The sequence below is a fragment of the Carassius carassius genome, chromosome 8 (genome assembly GCF_963082965.1).
Source record: "Carassius carassius chromosome 8, fCarCar2.1, whole genome shotgun sequence".
In the NCBI taxonomy this organism is placed as follows: domain Eukaryota; kingdom Metazoa; phylum Chordata; class Actinopteri; order Cypriniformes; family Cyprinidae; genus Carassius; species Carassius carassius.
The window spans coordinates 35,105,201-35,118,921 of record NC_081762.1 but is presented as its reverse complement, the minus strand read 5'-3'; the positions used below and the strand labels follow the sequence as shown (position 1 = coordinate 35,118,921).

At 37.7% G+C, this 13,721-nt stretch overlaps 1 protein-coding gene across 1 annotated transcript in view; it reads left to right on the top strand.

The window, feature by feature from the left end:
• psmd3 (proteasome 26S subunit, non-ATPase 3) overlaps window positions 1-12,449 on the top strand; it is a 29,118-nt gene extending 16,669 nt beyond the window's left edge. Inside the window, exons 8-12 of the mRNA XM_059556954.1 lie at window positions 3,186-3,305; window positions 11,275-11,378; window positions 11,458-11,613; window positions 11,871-11,921; window positions 11,995-12,449. Coding sequence (XP_059412937.1) covers window positions 3,186-3,305; window positions 11,275-11,378; window positions 11,458-11,613; window positions 11,871-11,921; window positions 11,995-12,072 — 509 coding nt within the window. The 3' untranslated portion in view covers window positions 12,073-12,449. The remainder of the gene's footprint in view (window positions 1-3,185; window positions 3,306-11,274; window positions 11,379-11,457; window positions 11,614-11,870; window positions 11,922-11,994) is intronic.
• The last annotated feature ends 1,272 nt before the right edge of the window (window positions 12,450-13,721 follow it).

Sequence of the window (13,721 nt, the reverse complement as noted above, 5' to 3'; positions counted from 1 at the left end):
AGTACAGTACAATACAGTACAATACAGTACAATACAATTCAGTACAATACAGTACAATACAGTACAGTACAATACAGTACAGTACAATACAGTACAGTACAATACAATACAGTACAATACACACAGTACAATACAGTACAGTACAATACAGTACAGTACAATACAATACAGTACAATACAGTACAGTACAATACAGTACAGTACAACACAGTACAGTACAATACAGTACAGTACAATACAGTACAATACAGTACAGTACAATACAATACAGTACAATACAGTACAGTACAGTACAATACAGTACAATACAGTACAATACAATACAATTCAGTACAATACAATACAGTACAGTACAATACAGTACAGTACAATACAGTACAGTACAGTACAATACAGTACAGTACAGTACAGTACAATACAGTACAATACAGTACAGTACAATACAGTACAGTACAATACAGTACAGTACAATACAATTCAGTACAATACAGTACAGTACAGTACAATACAGTACAATACAGTACAATACAATTCAGTACAATACAGTACAATACAGTACAGTACAATACAGTACAGTACAATACAGTACAGTACAATACAGTACAGTACAATACACACAGTACAATACAGTACAGTACAATACAGTACAGTACAATACAATACAGTACAATACAGTACAGTACAATACAGTACAGTACAACACAGTACAGTACAATACAGTACAGTACAATACAGTACAATACAGTACAATACAGTACAGTACAATACATTACAATACAGTACAGTACAATACAGTACAGTACAATACAATACAGTACAATACACACAGTACAGTACAATACAGTACAGTACAATACAATTCAGTACAATACAGTACAGTACAATACAGTACAATACAGTACAGTACAATACAGTACAATACAATACATTACAATACAGTACAATACAGTACAGTACAATACAGTACAATACAATACAGTACAATACACACAGTACAATACAGTACAGTACAATACAGTACAATACAGTACAGTACAATACAGTACAGTACAGTACAATACAGTACAGTACAGTACAATACAGTACAGTACAATACAGTACAGTACAGTACAGTACAATTCAGTACAATACAGTACAGTACAATACAGTACAGTACAATACAGTACAGTACAATACAATACATTACAATACAGTACAATACAATACAGTACAATACACACAGTACAATACAGTACAATACAGTACAGTACAATACAGTACAATACAGTACAGTACAATACAGTACAGTACAATACAATACAGTACAGTACAATACAATACAGTACAGTACAATACAGTACAATACAGTACAGTACAATACAGTACAATACAGTACAGTACAATACAATACAGTACAGTACAATACAATACAGTACAGTACAACACAGTACAATACAGTACAGTACAATACAGTACAATACAGTACAATATAGTACAGTACAACACAGTACAGTACAATACAGTACAGTACAATACAATACAGTACAATACAGTACAATACAATACAGTACAGTACAATACAACTGTTGCTTTGTTCAGAGTTCAGACCGAGCTTTTACCCTGCACACACACACACACACACACACGCACACACACAGCTGTAAATGTGGACTGCTGGAGCGAAAGGAAGGCCGTGCATTATCACAATCTCAAAATCCAGTCATGAAAATGAAAGTTACATTTTAATTTGGGCAGTCATGAAATTAGTCAAAGTTAGCATAAATGAATCGGATCAAATCTCCAGATGGACCAGTATCTGTAGAAGTTGGTTGAAATCTGAATCCTGCGTGTTGTGTGTGTGTGTCTGTGATCGACTGAAGAGAGTCTCGATGAGGACACAAACACATGAACTACATCAGCAGAACTGTTCGGAGTCACTTCACACGCAGTTTGAGTAAAACCAGTCTTTTACATGAAGCCATTGTGCTACAAATATGAGCATTACTGCTGAAAACATGAATAAAACTTGACTTGTTAAAGAAATAAATCACACAGTATTTCTTCCATGTTTTAATTTTTATAGCAAATCAAAAAATCAAATGTTTAAATTTCATTAAGACAAATTAAATTTGGGTAAACTTGTTTTTCATAATTCTATTACTTGTAGATGAACTTTAAACACAATTGTAAATAAGTATAAAGGATGGCATTGGTTTTATTGTATTTTAATTAGCATATGTTTGTGTTTCTTTGGTACGGAGAAGCGTGGATGTTCACTGGTGTCAGTACTGAATACTGAGATGTTGCTACTCTGACAACACTAGGAAGCACAGTTAGAGATAAGATATCTGCACATTACCGTTATCAATAAAATCACAGAAAATTATCCAGATATAATTTTGTATCTATATTGCATGCCTCTAATTTATCATTATTATCATATCGATAATAATTGTTAAAATTAATATAGTAATACTTAACTCATCCATTTTCTTAAAAATTTTTAAAGGCTTAAATATAAAGTTAAGCATTTTATAAAATGTTTTGTTCTTGTGAAAACTTGTATCTGAACAGTAAATTATGCTTAAAATGGTCTTAAATTTGATCTTAATAATCCTGCAGAAACCCTGTAATGAAATGTGATTGCGCATGTTTTGTATTTCTTCTTCGAGGCATATGTGGATTTTCAGTGTGAGAGCGCCCTCTGTCCTCCGGAGGGAGATTTACTGAAAGATACACATGACAATCCCTGCTTCTGCCTAATCACTATTTATTACCTGCTATTTAATTTAGATGAATTGTGCAGCCCTAACATACATCATGATTCAGTAGTGAGAGGATGTGCACTGTAAATGGGAAAAACAGATTGTGATGAAACACATGAGAAAATCAGTTTCTGCGACATCATGTTGATGAATCAGATTTGATTCAGTTGTGAGCTGCATGTGGGAGGAACAGGTGTAGGAATTGACTCAGGTCACAGTTTAGCTTCAGCCTGTAGCTGCTCATCAAGGCCTTCAGACTCGCTAGAAACAGCCATTTTACACGTACAGGAAATCTAGTTTGCGTTTGTCTTAAAAGTAGTTATATTTACAACTCTGAACGTCCTGTTAATGCTGTTTCTTCTAAACTCAGTAAAGTGTATCAGTGTGGATTAGGTAAAACGTCACACTCTTAACTCACAGTAACTGCTGTTTCTGCCCTAGCGGTGAGAGCTGGAAACCTTGCCAAGTTTAACCAGGCGCTGGATCAGTTTGGAGAGAAGTTTCAGGCCGACGGCACCTACACGCTGATCATCCGTCTGAGACACAACGTCATCAAGACCGGTGAGTGTCCTCATCCTCTAGGATGACTTCTGACAGACAGACAGACAGAGAGCACATGGAGTGTTTCTGAGCCTCGACTCTGGTTCTGCAGGACTCTGATGTGCCTCTGTGTGAGTGAAGATCGTCACACTGCGTCCATGTGAATGCTAACTCTGTCCCATTATGCTGCATTCTGAAGTGTTGCTTTCATGTTCGTAGTTCTGGAAAGTTTGGTATTTGTACCTCGTAAAGACGCATGACCAGCAGAAGATCACGGTGTGAACTCCTACCTCAATTAAAAAACACAAACCTCAAACCCGGGATAAATCATGATTAGTTATATAAGTTTCCCAAGATTCAAGATTTGTATTCGTTACATACACAATTATATATAGAGCATATATAACCAGCAGTGAAATGTGAGTCAGGTCCGCTCCATGGACAGTTCAATTATTAAAGAATACAACACAGATGAAAATATACATAAATATAGCTATGTAAGAATGAAATAAAAGTAAACAATCAAAATATAAGAATAAAATATAAAAAAGATGTATATTGTAGAATTAAATATAGAATGCAAAATAATGTGCATGAAAGTAAACTGTAGTCTTAAATATTAAGATACACACGGATGTACAAGTGGCAAATGTGCAAACAGGGTGACACTGTCAGTGTGTCAATGTGAGGTAGTGAATAAAGAATATCTTAATGATAAAGTGAACATTAAGTGAAGACATGAAGATGTGAAGAGGCTGGTTTAGAGTTTAGGAGCCTGATGGCCTGGGGGAAGAAACTCAGTTTTTCATTCATTTTCTTAATTTATTAGGTAAAATATATTTCTCGTATAGACCTATTTATTTGTTATATATATATATATATAGCCTAGCTTTATGCTCTTTTTCTCTGCTCACAGAAGTGCTGCAGGTGCGTGATGTGATATGAAGATCATCTGAATATTCATGTTCTGATGTTCGCTGCAGTTTCACACCTCTCCTTTCTAATTTAATTCCATTCTAATTTCAGTAATATTGTCGGTTAACGAGTGCCGATTGTCGGTTAAAAATAACCGAAATGAACATCCCTACATCAGAGTTGTACATCGCATTACCAAATACCGGCAAATCTCTAATCTGCAGCCTGTTATGTGGTAAAGATCGATGTAAAGACACAAAACACTGCCATCAAGTTAGCATTTTTAAACATCCGCTCACTAAAAAATAAATCATTTCTAATCAGTGACTTTATAACCACAAACAATCTGGATTTTATGTTTCTAAACGAAACATGGCTTGAAGACAGCTGCAATGCAACAGTCCTTAATGAAGCAGCCCCTCCTAACTTTAATTTCATGAGTGTCTGCAGGACTGTAGGAGAGGTGGGGGTGTAGCTGCTCTATTTAAAGGAGCATTTCACCCGGGAACATTGATCTTCATTGAAAGTGGGTCATATATGTAGTCGAAATCTATTAAAACTTTCGAATTTGGTGCCTTTTTGACCGAGTTATTACAGAAAGTAACTTTAGGGCTCATTTGTATGTAAAACCACAACTCCCACAATGCAACACATTTGCACAGCTCCACAAGCCACTCCCACTAATCCAGAACACCGCTGTTAGGCGATCACAAGACATTGAGGACACAGTTAGCGATGTATGGTATTTACGTGCCACAGTAGTAAACAATGCCACAGTAAGCTTTTTGTGCATTAAAAACGGTACTGCACAAACAGTTTACAGTTGACGTTACGTAACTTATTAACCGGGAATCATTTCGTGATAATAATGCTTGCACAAACAGTTTACAGTTGACGTTACGTAACTTATTAACCGGGAATCATTTCGTGATAATAATGCTTGAAGAAATTGTGTACATTTCACGAAATGAATAATAAATAAAATTGAAACACTTATTTTACAGTTAGACGTCCATTTGTGCAGGCTTCGGCTGGCGTTTCCAGTTTACCTTCGGACTTCTGAAATATGTCTCCAGGACGCCTCTGTCCATATGCGGGGCGAAACTAGGATGGTTCACAACGCAAACATCCGTGTCCTTGTCTGCCTCAGACATTTCTTCGAGGAGAAATTGGCATCTTTCAAATTCTTGCAGCAGACGGACTCGAGCTCTGTGTCCGTAGGTGCACAACGAGAGCACAGGCACCACCAGTCCGCACCAGCTCGAGCACACCCGGGCTCCTCGGACGCGACAGGCAGGTCTCCGGCCTCGGCTGCAGCCACCGCCTCCTGTTCCTCCTCTGCGCTATATTGCGGCTCGTATAGATAGCCACGAACATCTGTTTCGAGCAACAGACTTTGAAAATCCTCTTCTTCCATATCATGAGTTGTTCCTCCAGCCATTCTCGTAAATCTGACTCCATAAGCGCTTGTTAGCTTAGCTACATAGCTTCCAAACAAGATGGCGGATTTTCATTTTCGTTTCTGTAAGTTTAGTGCCACCCACTGATCTGTAATAGGCCTGTAGGGTGAGTGGGTCCCACCCCCTGGAATAATAATAAGCTAGTGTCTGTAGTCTCTACACTTTTCAATGAATTTTGACTTCCTGCTTATTATGACGCAAAATGACGATTTTTACGTCATAATAAGCAGGAAGTAAAACACTTAAATCCTTATTTCTCCCATCTCAGGGAAAAATAAAGGGAAAATCCATGATCATTATAATATATGACTGGGTTTCTAACAATACAATGCTAAATGCAAATGGGTGAAGTGATCCTTTAAAGATGTCTATCAAAGCAAGTGTCATTTGGTCAGTACTTGTCTTTTGAATATCTAGGGATTGTGCTGAAAGGTGCTCCACGCATTCTGTTTACAGGCCTCCAAAATACTCTCCAGCCTTTGTTGAAGAGGTCACAGAAACGTTATCAATGATTTCCTCAGAGTTTGATTGTTTTGCTATTGCAGGGGATTTTAATATTCACATAGGCAATGCAGAATACAAAACTACAAAAGAAATGATAACGGTTCTAAACGCGTTTGACTTGACTCAGCATGTGCATGGACCCAATCACAAAGGTGGACACACTCTAGATCTAATCATCAGTAGGGGTCTAAACATTTCATCCATTGTTATTAAGGACATAGCACTATCTGATCATTTCTGTATTTTCTTTGATATTTTGATGTCTGCTACAACTGAATCTAGATCTGTCTCTGTCAGAAGGAGATGCATTAGCGAGAACACAGGTGTACTATTTATGGAGGCTATATCTTTAACACCAAGCATTTCTGCAGACTCTGTTGATACTCTCCTTGATTCCTTCAACTCAAAAGTTAAGAATGTTATTGATGGCACCATCCCAGTTGCTCAAAAAAGAAGAAACCTTTAGTTCTATATTAATATTAACATATATGCCTAAAATATAAAAAAATACAAATATAAACAGAGAATACAGTACAGACCAAAGGTTTGGACACACCTTCTCATTCAAAGAGTTTTCTTTATTTTCATGACTATGAAAATTGTAGATTCACACTGAAGGCATCAAAACTATGAATTAACACATGTGGAATTATATATGGAATTATATACATAACAAAAAAGTGTGAAACAACTGAAAATATGTCATATTGTAGGTTCTTCAAGGAGCCACCTTTTGCTTTGATTACTGCTTTGCACACTCTTGGCATTCTCTTGATGAGCTTCAAGAGGTAGTCACCTGAAATGGTTTTCACTTCACAGGTGTGCCCTGTCAGGTTTAATAAGTGTGATTTCTTGCCTTATAAATGGGGTTGGGACCATCAGTTGTGTTGTGCAGAAGTCAGGTGGATACACAGCTGATAGTCCTACTGAATAGACTGTTAGAATTTGTATTATGGCAAGAAAAAAGCAGCTAAGTACAGGAAAACGAGTGGCCATCATTACTTTAAGAAATGAAGGTCAGTCAGTCCGAAAAATTAACAGCAGCTCAGATTAGAGACCAGCTTAATGACACAGAGTTCTAGCAGCATTCACATCTCTAGAACAACTGTTAAGAGGAGTCTGTGTGAATCAGGCCTTCATGTAGAATATCTGCTAGGAAACCACTGCTAAAGAAAGACAACAAGCAGAAGAGACTTGTTTGGGCTAAAGAACACAAGGAATGGACATTAGACCAGTGGAAATCTGTGCTTTGGTCTGATGAGTCCAAATTTGAGATCTTTGGTTCCAACCAATGTGTCTTTGTGCGATGCAGAAAAGGTGAACGGATGGACTCTACATGCCTGGCTCCCACCATGAAGCATGGAGGAGGAGTTGTGATGGTGTGGGGGTGCTTTGCTGGTGACACTGTTGGGGATTTATTCAAAACTGAAGACATACTGAACCAGCATGGCTACCACAGAATCTTCCGGTTTGCGTTTAGTTGGACCATTATTTATTTTTCAACAGGACAATGACCCCAAACACACCTCCAGGCTGTGTAAGGGCTATTTGAGCAAGAAGGAGAGTGATGGGGTGCTGCGCCAGATGACCTGGCCTCCACAGTCACCGGACCTGAACCCAATCCTGATGGTTTAGGGGTGAGCTGGACCGCAGACAGAAGGCAAAAGGGCCAACAAGTGCTAAGCATCTCTCGGGGAACTCCTTCAAGACTGTTGGAAGACCATTTCAGGAGACTACCTCTTGAAGCTCATCAAGAGAAAGCCAAGAGTGTGCAAAGCAGTAATCAAAGCAAAAGGTGGCTCCTTGAAGAACCTACAATATGACATATTTTCAGTTGTTTCACACTTTTTTGTTATGTATATAATTCCATATATAATTCCACATGTGTTAATTCATAGTTTTGATGCCTTCAGTGTGAATCTACAATTTTCATAGTCATGAAAATAAAGAAAACTCTTTGAATGAGAAGGTGTGTCCAAACTTTTGGTCTGTACTGTATATATATATATATATATATATATATATATATATATATATATATATATATATATATGTGTGTGTGTGTGCATGTATTGATATGACATCTGCATCGGTGCAGTTCTTGTAAGTAAAGTTTGCATAATGTTACTGGACCAATACACGATTCGGTTTCTCATCCAATACCAAACGTCTTCGCTGCGTTCACCTTCAGCACTTATCACAGTGTGATAACTGTTTTTTCTTCCAACAAAAATGAAGCAACTAACACCCATGAAAACATACTTTAGAAAACAGTCATGGTTTATTTTACTTTTTCAAATGTAAAACATATTATTGTGTATTTCAGCATCACATTATGCAGCCATACACAGAAATGATTAACGACACACATCATTGTCTGAAAGCACTAAATGGCACAGAGAGAGAAACATCATGTGGAGTTATTTTTTTATTAGGTATTATTAAATATCATTTTGTATTGAGTAATAATGAATCATTAGTGTATCATTATACATACATATATTAGAGTAAGAGTAAAGGGATCTGTGAATTTTTTTTTCTCACATACATTTCATAAGAAAAAGCAGTGGTTTTGTCAAAGGATAAACTTGAATGTCCTAATAATGAATCAGGAAGTCTTCATTGTAAAAGAAAATCTACATTCCTAACTCAAAATTTTCTAGTGACTGGTCACATCTACATTTTTCAATTAGTTTTTTACAGTGTTGTAAATGGCTCAGTCAGTACTTCTACTCCCATTTATGAAATACAGCGAATACAATGGAATGGTGGATTGCAATAAGGTTAGTAGTATACAACCCTAACCTAATAGTCAATTAATATTTTTTTAATCATTCCCTTATTGGGGGCTGAACCCCCCTAAAATGAAAATCCTAGAATCACCCCTGGCCTCACTTCTTTCTGGGACAAAAATCTAATCTTTCTTTCATAGGCAAAATTATAGAAAAGGTAGTTTTTAATCAGCTGAACAAACACTTAAACTCAAAAGCATAACTGGACAATTTTCAATCTGGTTTCCAACTGCATCACAGCACAGAGACAGCACTCATTAAGATAATAAATGATATTCACTTAAATTGTGACTCTGGCAAAATGTCGGTGCTGGTATTGCTAGATCTCAGTGCTGCGTTTGACACTGTCGATCATAACATACTACTAGAGAGACTGGAAAACTGGGTCGGGCTTTCTGGGATGGTACTCAAATGGTTCAGGTCATACTTAGAAGGGAGAGGTTATTATGTGAGTCTAGCCTTTAATCACTCTTTGGGGTCAAAATGACCCTAATGGACTTTTCCTTCATTTTTTAAAAGTGTTACCTTCATCGCAGGGGCACGAAATTCGGTGACATTTCCTAAATAATCTATCTAAACATGCACAAAAAACTGGGCTTGATTTGGTTGTTCTAAAGGTGTGTAAAAAAAATTTTGGGGTCAAAATGACCCCACATTGAAAATGAATGGGAAAACGCAAAAAAATGACTTTTTAAAATTTTGTTTGTCAAAAAAATAAAACTAAATCCATTATAAATCTGAAAATTTCTACAAATAAACCAAGATCTGGTCCTAGAGCATAAATAAAAAGTAGAACGAACTTTGTATCTCATACACACACACACACACAAACACACACACACGTATGCCACTGCAACAGAGAGCATTTTTATAGAAATTGGAAAATAAAATCAACTAAACTGGCATAAATCTGAAAAATGTCACATATGCAACTTGTAACAAGCTTGTTCCCACACACACACACACACACACACACACATCCGAATTCGCACCGTGTACGCCCGCCTTAAGTCAAATAATGCTGATGATACCCAGATTTACCTAGCCTTATCTCCAAATGACTACAGCCCCATTGACTCCCTCTGCCAATGCATTGATGAAATTAATAGTTGGATGTGCCAGAACTTTCTTCAATTAAACAAGGAAAAAACTGAAGTTATTGCATTTGGAAACAAAGATGAAGTGTTCAAGGTGAATGCATACCTTGACTCTAGGGGTCAAACAACTAAAAATCAAGTCAGGAATCTAGTCAGTGTGATTCTGGAGACAGACCTTAGTTTCAGTAGTCATGTCAAAGCAGTAACTAAATCAGCATACTATCATTTAAAAAACATTGCAAGAATTAGATGTTTTGTTCCCAGCCAAGACTTGGGGAAACTTGTTCATGCCTTTATCACCAGCAGGGTGGACTATTGTAATGGGCTCCTCACCGGCCTTCCCAAAAAGACCATTAGACAGCTGCAGCTCATCCAGAACGCTGCTGCCAGGATTCTGACTAGAACCAGAAAATCTGAGCATATCACACCAGTCCTCAGGTCCTTACACTGGCTTCCAGTTACATTTAGGATTGATTTTAAAGTACTTTTACTCGTATATAAGTCACTAAATGACCTAGGACCGAAATATATTTCAGATATGCTCACTTAAGCCTAACAGAGCACTCAGATCATTAGGATCGAGTCAGTTAGAAATACCAAGGGTTCACACAAAACAAGGGGAGTCCTCCTTTAGTTACTATGCTGCCCGCAGTTGGAATCAGCTTCCAGAAGAGATCAGATGTGCTAAAACACTAGTCACATTTAAATCTAGACTCTAAACCCATCTGTTTAGCTGTGCATTTATTGAATGAGCACTGTGTGATGTCCGAACTGATTGTACTGTATTTTACGCAATCCAAAATGACTTGTGTTAAATTCATTTTAAATTAATTTTTTAGTACTTTTCTAAGTTTTTTTTTATGTTATGATTATTTTACTTTCTTTTATGTAAAGCACTTTGAATTACCATTGTGTACGAAGTGCCTTGTCTTGCCTGTAAAGCTGGTTTGACAGTCTGCATTGTTAAAAGTGCTATAAAAAAAGTGCAAATAGATTAAAGAATCGGTTTGGGATATGAATGGCTCTTTGGTGTATATGAATGAATATCTCTGCAAGCTTAATATCCATAGCTGTTTCCACAGCGGGAATGTGTGTGTGAAGAGCACAGAGAGGAGAAAGGGCAATCACTCTCAATCCTCTCAGAGGTTTCTGTTGCTCCGTCTGAGAGAGACGGTTCTGTAGCGCTGTAGAGGTTTAGGCAGATGTTTGTGGTGTGTTTCAGGGGTGAGGATGATCAGCCTGTCGTACTCACGCATCTCTCTGGCTGACATCGCTCAGAAGCTGCAGCTGGACAGTCCTGAAGACGCAGAGTTCATCGTGGCCAAGGTGAGGCTGGCGCACACATTCACCTGCTGGTGTTCATCAGGGACTGAGCTGAAGCATGTGTCCTTCTCTGTGTGTCCAGGCCATCCGTGACGGTGTGATCGAGGCCAGTATAAACCACGAGAGAGGTTACGTCCAGTCCAAAGAGACCATGGACATTTACAGCACACGAGAGCCTCAGCTGGCCTTCCACCAGCGCATCTCCTTCTGTCTGGACATACACAACATGTCCGTCAAGGTAGGATTTCTGGGATTCAACAAACATCTGCTTTCTTCATGCTACCTGAGCCTGGACTACTTCAAATAGTAAACCATATAGAAGTTCATTTAAAAGATAAAAAATGACCATGGATTGACATGGAAATGAATTACACCATAAATGCATATAATGAAAGTGTTTCACAGTCAACAAGTATGGAATTAAAGCAAGGAAAAGAGCACTGTTAGATCAGGCATAGGGAGTGATGTAAGCGCTGTTGACCTGTTTCTGTGCAGGCCATGAGATTTCCACCCAAGGCCTACAACAAGGACCTGGAGTCTGCTGAGGTGAGACACACACACACACACACCGCACCGAGCGTCTGCTGGAGATGATCACTCTCTGTGTGTGTGTTCACAGGAGAGAAGAGAGCGAGAGCAGCAGGATCTGGAGTTTGCTAAAGAGATGGCAGAAGATGATGATGATAGTTTCCCATGAGTCTGCAGTCTCACACCCTTTCTTTTTTCTCTTGTGTTATTCTGTTTCAGTCTCTCTTTGAGTTTTGCCAACTCTGTTCTGTCTGTTCCTCCTTGAGCTTCGCTCTTATTATAATCCATCACATAAAGAACATCAGAAGTTCTCCGGTTTGTTGCACTAATGCATGCATCAGTTTTATACATTCATAGCAACAATGTGGTTTGCTGAAAAACAAATATCAAACAAACAATAGTGTATTTTTGGAAAGTTTTGAATTGTATTGAAAAGCCCCGTCTTGCTTTTACCAAATGATTACATTTCATAATGTAATGTGAGAATTGTTTAGAAATGAGTGGAATTGAGTGGCTGCAAATAAAGTGTCGGGTTGTTAACAGACATTGTGGGATACTTATCTGTGTGGCTCTGACCTTCATTCCTGGCTTTTTTTCTTCTGTTAAAAGGAAAGGCTTAAGACAAATGTGTGGGTGATATAAGTCTGGAACAGATGACTGTTAAGAACTGCATAGCTTCTTCCTGTCTGGAAGAACATCTGCTCCTGGTGTGAAGAACTGAGGATGAACCACTCGTTCTGAACAGCAGACTCCTTTGATTTAGATTTCCTGCGATGGATGATGACTCTAAGGGTTGGTTGGGGTTTTGTATTTTGCGAGGTGTTTTCAGAATCTTAAAGGTACAGCTTGTAATACTGACAGCTAGCGACAGAAATCTGTGTCCTGAGCTACAGAGCCGTCTCTGCTGCGGTCCAGACTCTGAATACTGCCTTTTACAGGTTTGAAAAAAGATTGTAGATTGGTGCCACCAGAGTAGCTGCCCTTCAACCCTCCCCCTCCCCCGTCCAATCAAAACACAGAGTCTGCATGTACATGTGATGTTCTAGACTAGTGCTCATAATCATTTATAGTGCGTTCTTTCACTGGAAATTTAGAATTATCAAATTTGTCAATATATGGGACAGAACATTTTATATCTACATAATTTCATATAGTTACTATCACACAAAGAGTGACGTTTTTCTCCAAAAGTCAGCATAATTACAAATGTGATATTGATTTTATACAACAGTTCAATAAAAACAAGAAGTTAATATCAAGAGACTTACCTTTTAGACAACATATTCCCTCACTCAAAAATCATTCCAAACACAGCCACTGTTTTGAGCAACATGATAGTGTTTCGTTCCTGAATGAATCAACCGTTTAAATGATTTGGTTCGACTGCAATCTATTGTCACAGTGACTCGCTGCCACCTACTGGCGGTTTTAATTTCACATTTAAGGTACCTTATCATTTTTTAAATAATTTCAAACATCGGTTTTCAATGTTTTACATTTAAAAAATCAAAACACGATTTATTCATCTGTAACTGCAGGTTAAAGTATTCCATGTTCCACGGAGCTGCATTAAACAGTGTGTAAAAACATCTAAATGGCACTTCAGATGCAGCTTCTGTTTTCTCTGCATTGCAAATATAAATTTTGTTGATACTGATTGCATTTGATTGGCAACAGCCCAAATGCAAGTATTTGACCTAAAAGATGCTGCACACTTTTAGAGAAAAAAAATGGCTTAAAAAAAAAAGGTAAAAAAAATACCAGAAATCACAGATATTGTTTTATTTCAATATTACAAAACCCTTATTATTATTCTTT